The sequence below is a fragment of the Panthera onca genome, chromosome B1 (genome assembly GCF_046562875.1).
Source record: "Panthera onca isolate mPanOnc1 chromosome B1, mPanOnc1 haplotype 2, whole genome shotgun sequence".
Taxonomy (NCBI): domain Eukaryota; kingdom Metazoa; phylum Chordata; class Mammalia; order Carnivora; family Felidae; genus Panthera; species Panthera onca.
In genome coordinates, this window is record NC_138342.1 from 166,132,042 (window position 1) to 166,145,768 (window position 13,727).

Genomic DNA, 13,727 nt, shown 5'->3' on the forward strand with positions numbered 1-13,727 from the left:
AACTGCATCCAGGCATTGGAAGGTTCCCAGTTTGAACTTGGTCATTTAGTGGGGTCTGTCTGACAACTGTGCAAGGCTGTCATTCTCATTTCGGTGTACATCTGCTCTAAGGGAATGTTGGCTGTGCTGTTAGTATAGAAACATGATTTGTCTTAGAATTTAGTATTAGGTTTGAAACTTCAAAGGTTAGCTAGTTATCTAAAGAAAAAAAGCATAGGGAGTATCTTTTTCTGGAACTGAGGGAATTTAAGCTTCTTAGTTTATCTCTGGGAAGGCCTCTTTTTTTTTCATACTCAATAGGCACAGACAAGTGCAAGACATAAATAAAGTCAGCAGTGGTAAAGAAGGGAGCTTGAGCCCAGTGTGTTGGTATTTTGTCCCTTCTTGAGATGCTTGAGGTCAAAGGGCTCATGAACACCCAAGAGCCTGTGAGGACCCTAGTATTTGAATGTACAGGACATTCAGCTGATTATAACAGATGTGTTGGTGGGTATGTATGGGGTATATTGAAATTTCTTGCCTTGATTACAGAGTTTAAGTCCATAATTTTAAATTTATATTTCCAGTATTTTATAATGTCATTTATCTTACATAGCCCATTAGTATAAAAAAATGCCTTTTTCTAATTGGATATTTTGTTCTGTAGCTTTAATAATAAAGGACAAAAGAGAATAGTTGAAAAAAAAGATGTGAAACATATTTTGTGAGAGGCACAGTGCCTGGACTTGGGAATTATAGGTTCACTGTTTGAGTTTTAGCTCTCTTTCTTACAGTTTGGCCTCTAGTAAGTTACTTAACCACTCTTCAGTCTCCGTTTCTTCGTATGTGATCTAGACATGGTGATAGCACCTCTCCTGAGAGGTGGTGGTTGTGAAGATTGACTGAGGTGCAGTGCATGGGATGCACTTCACAGAATTTCTCCTGTGGTAATAAAAGCTCAGTAAATATTAATAAACTTAGGCTATCGTTATTTTTAACTTGTTCTTCCTTACATCAGGCACGTGAGAGGACTTAGACCTTAGAGAATGGTGATAAGGAATGTGGAGTTGTGGGTACATATGCTCACACTGTAAGTGTGGCAGGGTTCCAGGTAGTGCTTTGTTCCCCATGGCACCACGGCAGTCAGCCCCCCGCTGCCCCATCAGTCATCTCTCAAATGGAGCCTTGGGTGTCAAAAGGGCTGAGGGAGAAAAATGGGTAGATTAATGCAAATCCAACAACACTTTGTGAAAACTTCTTTATACTCACGTTCTACTGATTGTGTCTCAGTTCCATCATCTCTGAATATGGAGCCCAGCACTGCCCACATAGGGACCTCACAGGAGGAAAGTGACCCACATTGGGAGTACAGCTGAAATGATTGTCAAAATCAGACCATTCCTTTCTGTGTCTCATGTCTAGATCAGTGTTTCCAAAGCTTTGGTTTAAAATGATTTTCTTGTGTGTTATTAGTTAACTTAATCTAGTGTAAGTTTTTCTGTTTGCCTCCATGACTTTCCAGTGCAGTCATTATAGATTTTAAATTTAATTTTGAACTAGTTTTCAAAAATATGAAAGGAATATGTACCAATGGTAAAAATTGAAATTGAAGTTCTCTTTGTTCCCACTCTGTTCCCACTTCTCAGAACCTCCTGATGGTTTCTAGTGTATTCTTTAAGTCATGGTCTGTGCCACTCTTGGGGAGCATATTTTAAACTGCTTTACTGGTGCAAAAGTGCAAATGTGGAATGGAAGGTTGTGTCAGATTTGCCAGCTCCCTCTGCAGCTTATTTCCTCCCTCCAGTTCTGCAGCACAATGTTTGGAATGTTTGGGAGCTCCCTTGTAGGGAACCTGCCTGCACAGCTGGGTTGTGTCACCAAGAGTCCAATGAACTTGGCAGGTCCTGCTCTAGCCACACTAGTGTCATTCATGTGATCAGGCTAGAGTTCATGAAGGATAGTGAGGCATTGGGGTTTTCTCAGATGCCTGGGTCTGAACCTACTGTGAAAATGCTCAATCCTGGAATTCTGGGGAGGCAGAGCCTGTTTGGGGTTCCAGCAAGGATTTTAGTCATTGTTTAGCTGGCTAGAGGGTGTGGTTCAGTCAGCCCTTTGAGCTACTGTTGTGCTTGGCTTTTTGTCATTAATAACATTGGGTGGAGGTAGTGTACAAGTAGATGCACTGAATGTGGAGTTGGAAGATATGGGCTCAACTCCCAGCCTTGCTGCTTACCAGCTGTGAGCTGGGGCAAGGTTTCTTTGGTTTTCTGTTTCTTTACTTGGAAAATGAGACTATGGTGAGGGTCAGATACAACAATGTATATGAAAGTTCTAGATAAACTGCAAAGTGCTCTGTGGATTTAAAACAAATTTAAATTTGTTTTTCTTAATTGATTATTGAAAGGATTGGCTTATTCCTCTTAATTGGCTTGCGTATGTTGAACTATCTGTATTTTGGAGAAGGAGAAATGGTTGTCTAGTATTTGGTGTCATTGGACTTGATCCCACCTCTTTGTGAATGTGGTTTGTCCCATCTGCTGTTGAATGCTGCATAACCTACATTCAGAAAGGGGGAGGGCAATATAAATTCTGTGCTCAGAATGTTCTCAAGTAAGCCACTCCCTTTTGTTGATTCAGCTGGTCCTTTATTAAGACCCTACTTTTTAGCAGAGGAAGCACTGAGAACTGAGGCCTGAGTATCTCTGTTGGCCCAACTCTGCTAGTAATTGTGAGACCTGGGAAGGAAGGGTCCTTCTTCTTTTGTTCTCTCAGTTTTCTCATCTGTGAAACAAAAAGCAGTTGGACAGAAAACTTTATTGTATGTGGGATGGAGATGGTGACTAGATACCTTCCTTTTTCTGTCTTTTCTGTACCTTATTATATCCACCATTTTTGCCAATTCTTGCTTTCTCTTTTAAACAACTTAGGACAGTTATCTTCAGAAAGATAAGACAAGTAAGTAATGAGGCTAAACACCAACTTGAGGGATGCTGTGCTAACATGTGAGACCTAAATATAATGAGAGCCCTTTAAGGATGACAGAGTGGTTAGGAGTGAGTATTGTATTGTCCTGCCTGTGACCCATTGACCTTGACATGCTCTGTTTTATAGACATCTAGAACTAGTCATCTTTGATCAGGGCTTCCACGTCTCAGATCTGTTGTTATGGGAGCTATGAGTACCTGAAGGGAGAGAAAGAAAAAGGATGGGTGATGGTAGCTGGTAACTGTTTGATGGTAGCTGAAATAGAGATGCCACCATGAGAAGAAATGGAAAATGAATATTGTTTGAGCTGGAGGCAATAATCCCTTCAGGGCAGAGGAGGGGCCTTTTGCCAGGCTGTATGTGAGATACTTGCATTGCTGTGGCTTGGTTCTCAGTATTGTTCATCCAACTTGGTTTCTTAAGTTCTTTATCTAAATCTTGTTGACTAGAGGTACACATTCATCATGTGTGGACATTTTAGTCTTGCTTTCCCAGGACAAGAGTGCATTTCTAGGTGATGGAATGATAGGGAAACATTTGTATTTCTTCAGTGTTTCCCTGCTAAGATAAAAAACAAAACAAAACACAGTTAAAAACTGTCTCTGCAGAGCACAAATCATAAGGCTTAGGATGGGCCCAAGTAGCATGAGATAGTCATTATGTAGACAGTAACTTTTGTATTTAGTGAGTTCTTTGGTCAGCTGAGCCAGCTGTCAGAGGCCCATGCAAAGTGTCCTTATTTAAACAATTCAGCTAAAGAATTCCAAGACTCATGACTTAAAAAGGCAATGGTTGGTGAGTGGAACACAGATTTCTTATGTGATTGGCTGAGTAGCCCAAGTGTAGGACCATGTGTTCTAGGAATTATTTCTGTTGTAGACCCTTCCAGTTGCAATACAAGTAGAGAGATTCTGTTGATCAACATTTCACACTTCTTGCTAGTTCCCAGAGGTGGGAATCTCATATATTTACCTTGCACATACTTTGTGCCAAGCAAATCAATGCCTATCTAAATGTCAACTGTATAAGGGTTGCTTCAGGACTCGAGGTGGGGATATGGCCAACAGTTTTAGAAGGTAATGAAGACTAAACCTAAGGACTAAGTCAGTACAAAATAGGTTTGGCTTTACATTTTCTGGCATCTTGTCCTTGGGAAGCTGGTGTGTTGCTGGAGTCCAGCTCCAGCAGGTCCAGGCGTTCCCGAAGGATGAATGGCGTTGGCGAAAAAGTGAAAATAAAATAAAACAAAAATAAAAATGGACACAGACAACAGCAGTGTGTTGGACTGGCTACTTTATTGTGGCAAACGTAGCATTATATTTGTTAGCAATTTCCTTGTAGCGTGCGTCACCTACGTTTTCTGGCATTACCGAATTCTAAAAATGTTCCTATGTGTAATCACCCTTTAAGGAATAACATGGTTATTTTCTCATAACGTTCCCTCCTGCCCTTTCCTTATTGATTAATTTCTTACATTATTTTCATTATGTATCTATGTTTATAATCTATAAAGCTTTTGCTTTGCTGTTTCCATGAAAGGTCATCTATCTCTCAACACCTCATGAGGAACAGTTACAGGGACATGACCTCTTAGTTGTTTCCCCGAACCATTTGTGGTTTGAGGAACAAAAGTGTTCGCCTCGGTCCGAGGTGCCAGGAGGGGGCCAAGAGAGCCTTAGGAACCCACGCCTTATGCATTTTCAGAGAGACAATGCGCCTAGGAACTAATGAACCATTCTGTACCTTAACCGACTAGGTTCAGTCATCATCTGAATGCCTCCTGGGGGCCGAGTGGGCCTAGGGGTTGGAGTAACTTGTGCCCATAGATACACTCCTTTGTTGCCGGAGTGGGGCTTTCAAATCCATGTGTTCCTTCCTTCGCTGGTAAATGTATGGGGCTATCCTTCCTTTAGATAGAGGAGTCTTTATAAGGGGTGGCAAGGGCTAAATGTAGGGCCGCACAATTTCCTTGCGGAACCTTATTTCTTTCCCTAATGGTTCTTTTCCCAGGGGGCCTGTCGAGGGCAATTCCCCAACAGACAACTCCCCTTAATACTTTTATTAAGGCCAAATTACATAAAAGTGGAAGTACAAGAAGCTTCACTGTCGGTGGGCTGCCCTGCAGTCCTGATCCGTCCACCGCCCAGGCCCTGCCATCAGGCTGGTTGGATAGCTTGGCTTCTGGCAGTGTGTCCTATCCTTGATTATGACTTTGAATTTACCATGGAAATTGCTGGGTATTTTCTTAAGCTTAAAAATGAGGGAACCAAAATACCCACTTGACACAGAGCCAAAAAATGTTGGCATGTTTTAATGTAACAAGAAACTGCCCACCTTCTCTGTAGAGTCCTGGTAAATTGATCACTCAGAGGCTCCTCCTTGGTAAGCAATATGGATTTCACAGCCTAATCCTTTGAAAATAACTTCTTTCTTTTTAAAGGAAAAAATGTATTAAAATATTTCATGGGAAATTTAGGTTGAACAAAATAGGCACCCACTATTACACACATACGAAAGACTATTCTCAGAAATATCCTAATATGAGAGAGAATATACAGCACTTACATTTGAGTTGCAGTCAGTAGATTCTGAAAGGCCAACATTGCTACGTACTGATTCTTAACTTCATGCCTGGCTTCATATGGTTGCCTCAAAGTGAGAGCTGGTCATCTCCTGAGTCAGCAGTATCTCTTCCTGTGGTATTGAGGTCTTCTTGGGAGGTCTCAGGGCCACACAGCCATGGGGCCAGCTCTGGAAATAGGCTGAGAGATTCATCTGCAGAAGCTAGGTTGTGAGCCAAGGGTGGGGTTGCCCTGCCCAATATGTGTTAAGTATTAAAATCTACCCATGGTTGGCTAGTGTAGAAGTAATATTTATCTTGTGTTATACTCAGTTTTATGAAAACATACCTGAAGATAGCAGTGTGCTGTAACTGTACATCTGGTTGATTAAAAATTGAATTAGATATACCTTCTTAAACAACTTGCAGAGAAAGTCTCATTGTGAAAAAAATAACAGGATTTAGGGATTTTTCCCCCTTCAAAATACTGTATATTATATGGCCACTAGCTATCCTTTCTGTGCTCTGATGCCATTCTTTTCACTTGCTTTTTTGATAGCATGTTTTCTCCTCCCTGCTTTCCTTCTTCTGCCTTTCCTAGCTCCTTTATCCTTAGAATTCAGGTTGTCATGGGATCTTTTCCTTTCTCTGAATATTCAACCTTGCTCATGTCTCCCCTATTGTTTCTCCAGTCCACATTCTTATCTTGCTAAGCCTCAGTAGCCACTGATGGACAGGGACTTTAAGTTGCTGTGGCCATTGCACATCTAAGACCAGTGAGACTCTGATGAGCCCAGGGGTTGCTTCCAGACCTGTCTGTGGAAGGTGGGCGTCTACAGTAGTCCCATGTCTGCTGGTGATGCAAGTGGTAGGAAGAGTGTTGTGCTAGGAGTTGAAAGACTTGGGCTCTGGCCCTAGTTCTGTCTGTATCTAAAATCTTCTTCTTCTTTTTTTTAATGTTTATTTTTGAGAGAGAGAGTGAGAGAGATAGAGAGAAGTACGTGCACCATCAAGGGAGGGGCAGAGAGAGAGGGGGAGTCAGAGAATCCCAAGCAGGCTCTAAGCTGTCAGCCCCCAGCCCAATGCTGGGCTTGATCCCACTAACTGTGAGATCATGACCTTCGGGTGCCGAAATCAAGAATCAGATGCTTAACCGACTGAGCTACCCAGGCACCTCTATCTGTATTTAAATTCTTAAATTCTCTCTTCATTCACTCATCTGGAAAATAAGATTAGATTAAATACTTCATAAGGTGTATTTCCAATGCCAAAAATCTATTACTTGACTGTATGAAATCATATGAATTCTGGCTCCTTAGGTTAGCTCTTTGTGACAAATTAGAATCTTCTATACAAGACCACATTGAAAAACAATGAAGAGACTGTGAAATTGGAGCAGGTAGAATAACACCAAGAATTAGCAATAGCTAAATCTTACATTATATAGCATCATGTTGCTAAGCATTGATGAGATGGAGAGCAAGTGGAGGGAGAGGCCGTTTTCCATTCTTTTGTGGTCTGTTTTGGGCTGTGTACACAGCTTGACTTTTGTACTGTTCTTCCATGGAAGCAACATCCACCAATTACCCTTTTTCTGTCTGAGTTGACTGATAAATACTTATTTTGAAATCCCAAATGCTCTCTCCTAGGAAGGTGAGCACAGAGATAGTAGAGAATTAGAATTCTCCTTCTCTTGGCTGAAGGAAGTAACTGATCATTACGTTCTTTATCCTTTCTCAGAGTCCTTGTTTCTCCCATGAAAGAAAGCAGAAGTGACTCACAGCAGCTGAAATGAAACCAGAATGTAGGAGGTTAGAGTCCATGTATTTCTCTCTTGGTTCTTAGCTGTCCAGTGTATGGATATTGTATCCTTTGCATTTAGGAGAAAAATTCTCTCCCCTTTGAACTGAAGAAGTATGGAGCTGGCACTTGGGAGACTGGTTTTTTTCGAGTGCTTCACATTACCTCTGTGGCTCTGGGCATGTCACTTGCCCATTTCTGAGCTGATCTTGCCTGTAAAATGAGGGAGTTGGGCTAGGCAATATGTGGATTTTTTTTCCAGAGCCAACATGCTATAACCCTGTAATTTTCTTCTTCATTTGTGAGACCATGGGAAAGGAGTGGCAGTGAGGAAAAAGGAGAGTAAGAACAGTCAGGTTCTTCTGAGGCTTATAGAGCTTACTACCTCCTTGAAGGCAGAAGCTGTCTTTTAATTTTTGTGCAATGCTAAGTTCAGGTTACCACAGTGTTTTAAAATTGATTCTTCTTTTTGGTTAGTATACTGATTTTAGCATTTATGAAGGTATCAGCAGCCTGAGGCTCTCTCTGTAAGGAGGACAGTCTCCCAGAAACATGAGTGATTACTTGAATTTTTCTCGTAGTGGTGGCAGAACTTTTGAACTATCTGTACCTTCACGAGAAAAATGCCTGCCTCCACGTGGTCATAGAAACTTTTCTGCTGATCTCCCGTTCCGTTTGTTTTTTCTTCAACAAAAGTCTCAAGGACATTTGTTGTTCCAAGCTTGTAATAAATGTCTCTTGGTATCCGGGTTGAAGGACCTGCTTTTGTTTTCGAACCCTAAGATGAGGTTTAGCAAGGGAATATCAGTGTTTCATCAGGGAATTGTTTGCCTTTGCCTTCTTGATAATGATAGTGCCAATCAAAACATTTGTATTCTGATTGAAAAGTTGAGTACATGCATTGAATGGCTTATTAAGAATATTTTCTGGTCATGAGGAGATCTGAAAATCTCCTTTTCCTATTTTCACTTTTTTTTAGCACCACAGGACAACTTCAGAGTTGGCAGATTGCCCTAAATTTAATATGCATCCTCTTTTAATGAGGGATACCACTCTTCCCATTCCTGGAGAACTCTTTTGTTTAGGCTCATACCACTGACTTAGGTGAAGGGTATCAATATGAATGGAGATTATTACAATTGCATTTAGTTATCTATGCTTATTGGTCAGCAGGAGAAAGGATTTTATTTACCTATACTGTATATGTTTATTCAAAACAATAGTTTCCATATTCTCTCCTGTCAGACTCTTAGACTAGTTTGATTTATTGTGTTTCTCCCTTCTGCCGTTTCCTAACTGATGTAGTAATGAGATGTGCAAAGCTATACCTGTGGGCAGAAGGGAGGGTGAGGAGGGATTCTGAGGGCTTAAGTAACCCCCACATGTGTGACTGACACAACTAAGAGGGTGTTGATGGGGTGGTTACAGAGCTCTCTTTGTTTGGAAGTACCTGTCTCCCGAAGCCCTGTCCTATCCCCTGGAAGTGATGACTGAGGACGGGGTTGCCACCCTGCCTGTGTCACTAACTCTGGGACCACAAACAGTGCCATGTCAGTGGGATGGTTGCAGGTGCCAAAGGCCCATGGGGCAGCTACTCCAGCAGACTGCAAGATTTCTGTAGCTTACTGCTGAGGTGACAGCCTCTCTTCTCCCTGTCCTTTTCAAGATATCTGTATAGATGTGCCAGTCTTCTATGTGTAATATAATCTCTTTTTAGAATAGTAATAGTGAAAGATGCTATTTACTTTTGAAGAAGTATTCTAATTTACTATATATCGTATTTTTACCTAGTGATTTTTTTCCCTTTAGAACAAACTTACCCTCAAGTTAAAACTTTGTTCTATTTAAATTAACCAGGTTTTAGAAAATCTAGGCTAGTTTGTGAACTCATATGACATGCTTTGAGCCATCTATGGCTGTACATTCCTAGATTTGAGTGCAAAGCATTTCCCACCAATTTGGAATGAACTGGTCATTGTAACCAGTTTTGTATGGGACAGTTGTTTCAGATCCTAACCCTATAATGACGTCATTTTCTTTATACCCAAAATAAATGCTGTGCAGACTAGATTATTCTGGAATTTGCTCTATTTTTCTCCCAATTAAAATCTGTTGCAAAGGAGCCCTGCTAGTGAACAGTCTCCCTTATAAGTTATTGTTTTTTGTGCTTCTAACTTTGCCAGTAATAAATCTTATTTTGCCATGAGAAAGCAGTCCATTCTATTTAAGGTGGAGTAGGAGTTGTGGTTGAAATCGCAAGCACATCCAGTGTGTTCTGTTTTGATTTTCTAGCTTCAGAGCCTTCAGTGGAAATGGCGTAATCTCACTGTGGTTTGGGTTCAAGGGTATAGAACAGTAAGAGCTATAAATATAGTGAATAGAAGGAGGATCATTATTATATTTAGCCAAAATAAGTATGCTCTAAATTGTTTATACATATGGCCTTAAATTAGAGGAACTAGTAATCAATAATAGAGTTTTCAAGCTCCTGATGGAAGATAGGCATGTTTACCTCAATTATTTGTAAATGCATGAAAAAAATAGAGGGGAGATTACCTTGTAGAAATCCATCCTCTTTAGAACTCTCAAGGGATTGAAAGGGAGACCTTCCTTTTCTTTTTATGATATCTTCATATTTGATGAATAATTATCAGATCTCTTATAGATTATCCTTGGGAGGCTATTGCTCTTAGATAATTATAGATAATTTATATGATTTAAAGGGTCTTAATACAAGTCTTGACATAAATATTTTAAAATTTATAATCCCATTAAGCTAACTGCTGCACCTCTTTTAGGGTCTGAATTCTAAGTATACAATGACTAGAATCACATGTAAGGCTAAGAACCTGTTTCTGTATCAGGAGATTTATCTTCCTAGCCCAACCTGGCCTTTCATGACAGTATGACCTTGGGCAGAAACAACAACAACCACAAAAAACAAACCCCAAACTTCCCTTTTGTCCTTTGTAAAAGGGCAATAATACAGTAATGCCTGCTTCCTAGAGGTGTTTCGGTTAAGATAATGCTTATGAAGTGCTGAACATAGTGGCTGGAACTAATAAGTGTGCAGGAAATGTCAGCTGTCATCATCATCTTCATTGTCATCATCCTCATTATCAAGCATTATCAGGTAATTCCATGTACTTGAAAATGCTTCTATTTTCACTATACTTTTTAGATTATTTCCATTAAGCATAAAGCTCAAATTAGCAACAAGGGACATTATTTATTCCCTACTCATTTCCTTTCTACTGCTCTTCTATACTTTGTACCTCTTCTGGTGTCTTTCACTCAGGGGTGCTAGGTGAGGATTGAAGCTGTATCTCAAAGCTATTATTAGAAGAGAAGAAAGAACTACAAATCCAGAATATAGAGTTCTTTTCAGGCATCTTTCCAGGGTAAAGGAATTTCCTAATGTCTTTTATGCTACTTTATTGCATAAAGGGAAAAAAATAGAAAAAAAAATTAATGTCTGACTCCCTTGCTTAGATTTTTAATTATGTCGATTTTAATTTTGTGCTGGTATTTGTCTATCTAGAACAATAACTTTCAGTAATTGGTCCCTATAATTCTTCTGATGATTTTATTTTTATTAACAACCACATTAGAGACCTAGCTTTCTAGAGTGGTACATTGACAGTGTAAAAAACATGGAAACTGAATATCTCCTTTAAAATTTTAAAGTCATAGTAATATGAAAATGTATGGGTCTCTACCCAAGATAAATCCTGTGCCTGATTCCATAAAGTTCTGACAAAAGGGAACATAAGAGGAAAGCTTCTGTACCATAATATTGTACTAAGCTTTCTTTCGTGCACTCATTCTCTGATATATATTTATGTCTAAAACCTTTGCTACAAAGCTCTCACTGACTGAATATTAATAAAGTCTGTATATTAGTAAAACTCTAAATTTTTGGGAGCTCTAACTCATCCTAAAACTAAACATTTATTTATTTTTTAAGACTTATTTTTAAATAATCTCTGCACCCAACATGGGGCTTGAACTTACAATCCCGAGATCAGGAGTCGCATGGTCCGCTGAGCCATCCAGGCACCCATAAAGAAAACATTTAGGTTGCTGTGAAGAGAACTGAAAAGATTTTTCCCCTTAAGCCCATGGTGGGAGCATTTTTGTGTCAAAAACAAATTCTCTCTCTAATAGACTACCTCTAAGCAGTCTCTGCAACACAGAGGAGTTATAAAAGGCATGTAAACTTTGGAACTGTGCAGTCTTGAGTTGCCTTGGGATAATGGGAATTCACACAGTGAAGCTATGCAGAGTAGTTGTGGTTTTCATCCAGGAAGCTCTGGTTGTGGGCTAAATGCTAGTTGGTGTGATCTTCAATTAGCAGACACAAGTCTTGTGGATACACAAGTCTTGTTGTGTATCCAGCAGTAGGGTGCAGGTATTTATTCCTTCCTAGGATTCTAAGACATTTGAAATATTGACTACTGGGAGGATGGTGAAGTCCATCTGAAACGGCAAAGAAGGGCTCTGCACTAACTTTCTGTTCCTATGATTAGTAACTAGGGTTTCTTTATTAGCTGTCTACCTCCATTGGTCTTGAGTATACTGCTTATAAATAGAGTAGGTTCTAATTAAAGAAAGGGACCAGGAACCCTTGTTAGTTTGTGCTTTTAAGTTCACTCTGTTACCCCCATATACTGAGTCATGCGGGGTTTTTCTACAGGTGGTGTTGGTTCAATGTAAACTCTTCCTGACCTGATCCTTCTGCAACTTCCTAAGAATGGTTCATTTCTGTTAGCAGCAAACAAGGATCTCTTGAAAAAGTCAGAGAGTTTTGTCCGTCATCACCGTAGTTGAGTCACTCATGCATGACTGGCTGATACCAGCTGGCTGGGTGCAACCCAGAAAAGCCCACCCACTCACCAGCATCTTTCTTTTTACCCAGTTCAAACAACACCTGCTCTTCCTCTCTCCATTTACATATGGGGTGTAGGGAGCCCTTTCTCCTATGGCAAGTAAGAGCAATTCCTCCGTGCTGGTGGGTTTTAAAACTGTGTATATGTGTGTTTGTGTGGATGTGTGAGTTTAAATAGTCATTTTTAAAAATAAGAAAGTATTGTAAAGAACTCCTGGTTTTATCAGATGATTGAAAGTGGAACTTGCTTTGTCAGAAGCTTAAACGCAGTGATACTGATACTGAGTTCTACTCTGGGCATCCACAGCACTGTTCAGGGGCTGCTTTAGTGCGTTGTCCTTGCTAAGAAAACATAACATAGTTCTCCCTCCTTTTCTGTGCTGTACATGAACATGCATACACACAGGTACACATGTTAGCAAGCCCTAATAAGTAGGACAGTTTACTAAGTCATGTAATTAGTGCTGGTACTATCTAACTGCCGTAAGCATGAATTGTCAGTGTTGGCCAGGGGTTTACTGGGCAGTTTATAAACTTGATTTTTATCCAACAGGAAATTATGAGACTTCTTTTGCTTTCTAACCCCTAATTAGGTTCTTGTTTTACTATTTTTTAAGTAGCACATAGTATTCTAATAATCTTACCAGATACAGTAGACTGTTGTAAAAATTTAGAGGGAGAAGGGACATTCACCCAGTCCACCTACCCACACGCACACGCACATGCACATGCACACAGTTGTGCAGATGAATGAATGTACTAAGGTTAAGGAAGTGAGGCAGCTTGCCCCAAATGTCACAGCTAATGATGAAATTGAAACAAGAATTCAATTCTCTTGACTTCTGTATATATCCTAGCGTTCCAGAATGTTTTCAACATGTGTGCTGCATCTGACCACTATTTGTAAATCTGCCTTACGACACTGCTCCCCACCCCTGCCATTGACCTGTCCTAGGGAGGCAGGATAAGCAGTGTGATGTCTTAAGTAGACTTCCTGGATACACATCCCAGCTCTGGCATGCTGCTCCTTTGTGCCTCAGTTTTCACATCTGTCAAGTAGGCATACTAATAATACCTACTTCATAATTAAATATGCTAATGCCTATAAAAGTCTCAGAGCAGCACCTAGAACATTGGAAGTGCTTAATACATATTAACTGTCATTTTTATCTGAATGCATTGAATGGCAATGAGAGAAATTTTGCATCACACTGAAATGTTTACCTCAGCCTGGGCAGACCAACAAGGGTTCATTTAGTTCATTTACCATTAGCAAAATATATACCAACCACCCAGGTCATCTCTGGGAGGACACTGTGTTTGTCGTAAGAGTTTTGAGACATTTTGGCTTAGCCTCCAATATCCACCTCCCACCCCAGCCTATAACTCAGGAGTGACTGCGGCCATGAGGCATACCTGCTTAGCATGGTTTGTATGGTGGGATGTTTTTAGGCAGAAGGTAGTTTTTGCTCTAAGCTCATTTGGCTTAATCACTTGGCAGTCACATTCCTTTGA

General features: G+C 40.2%; 1 protein-coding gene across 22 annotated transcripts in view; it reads left to right on the top strand.

Annotated features, from left to right (window-relative positions):
- Positions 1 to 13,727, top strand: part of PSD3 (pleckstrin and Sec7 domain containing 3) — an 812,606-nt gene that overhangs the window by 363,291 nt on the left and 435,588 nt on the right. The window contains exon 1 of one of the 22 annotated variants that reach the window (XM_078445482.2): positions 7,315 to 7,335. The exons of the other annotated variants lie outside the window; for them this stretch is intronic. Within the exon in view, the coding sequence (XP_078301608.1) occupies positions 7,316 to 7,335 (20 nt within the window). The 5' untranslated portion in view covers position 7,315. Of the gene's footprint in view, positions 1 to 7,314; positions 7,336 to 13,727 lie in introns of those variants that run through there. 22 annotated transcript variants of the gene reach the window in all.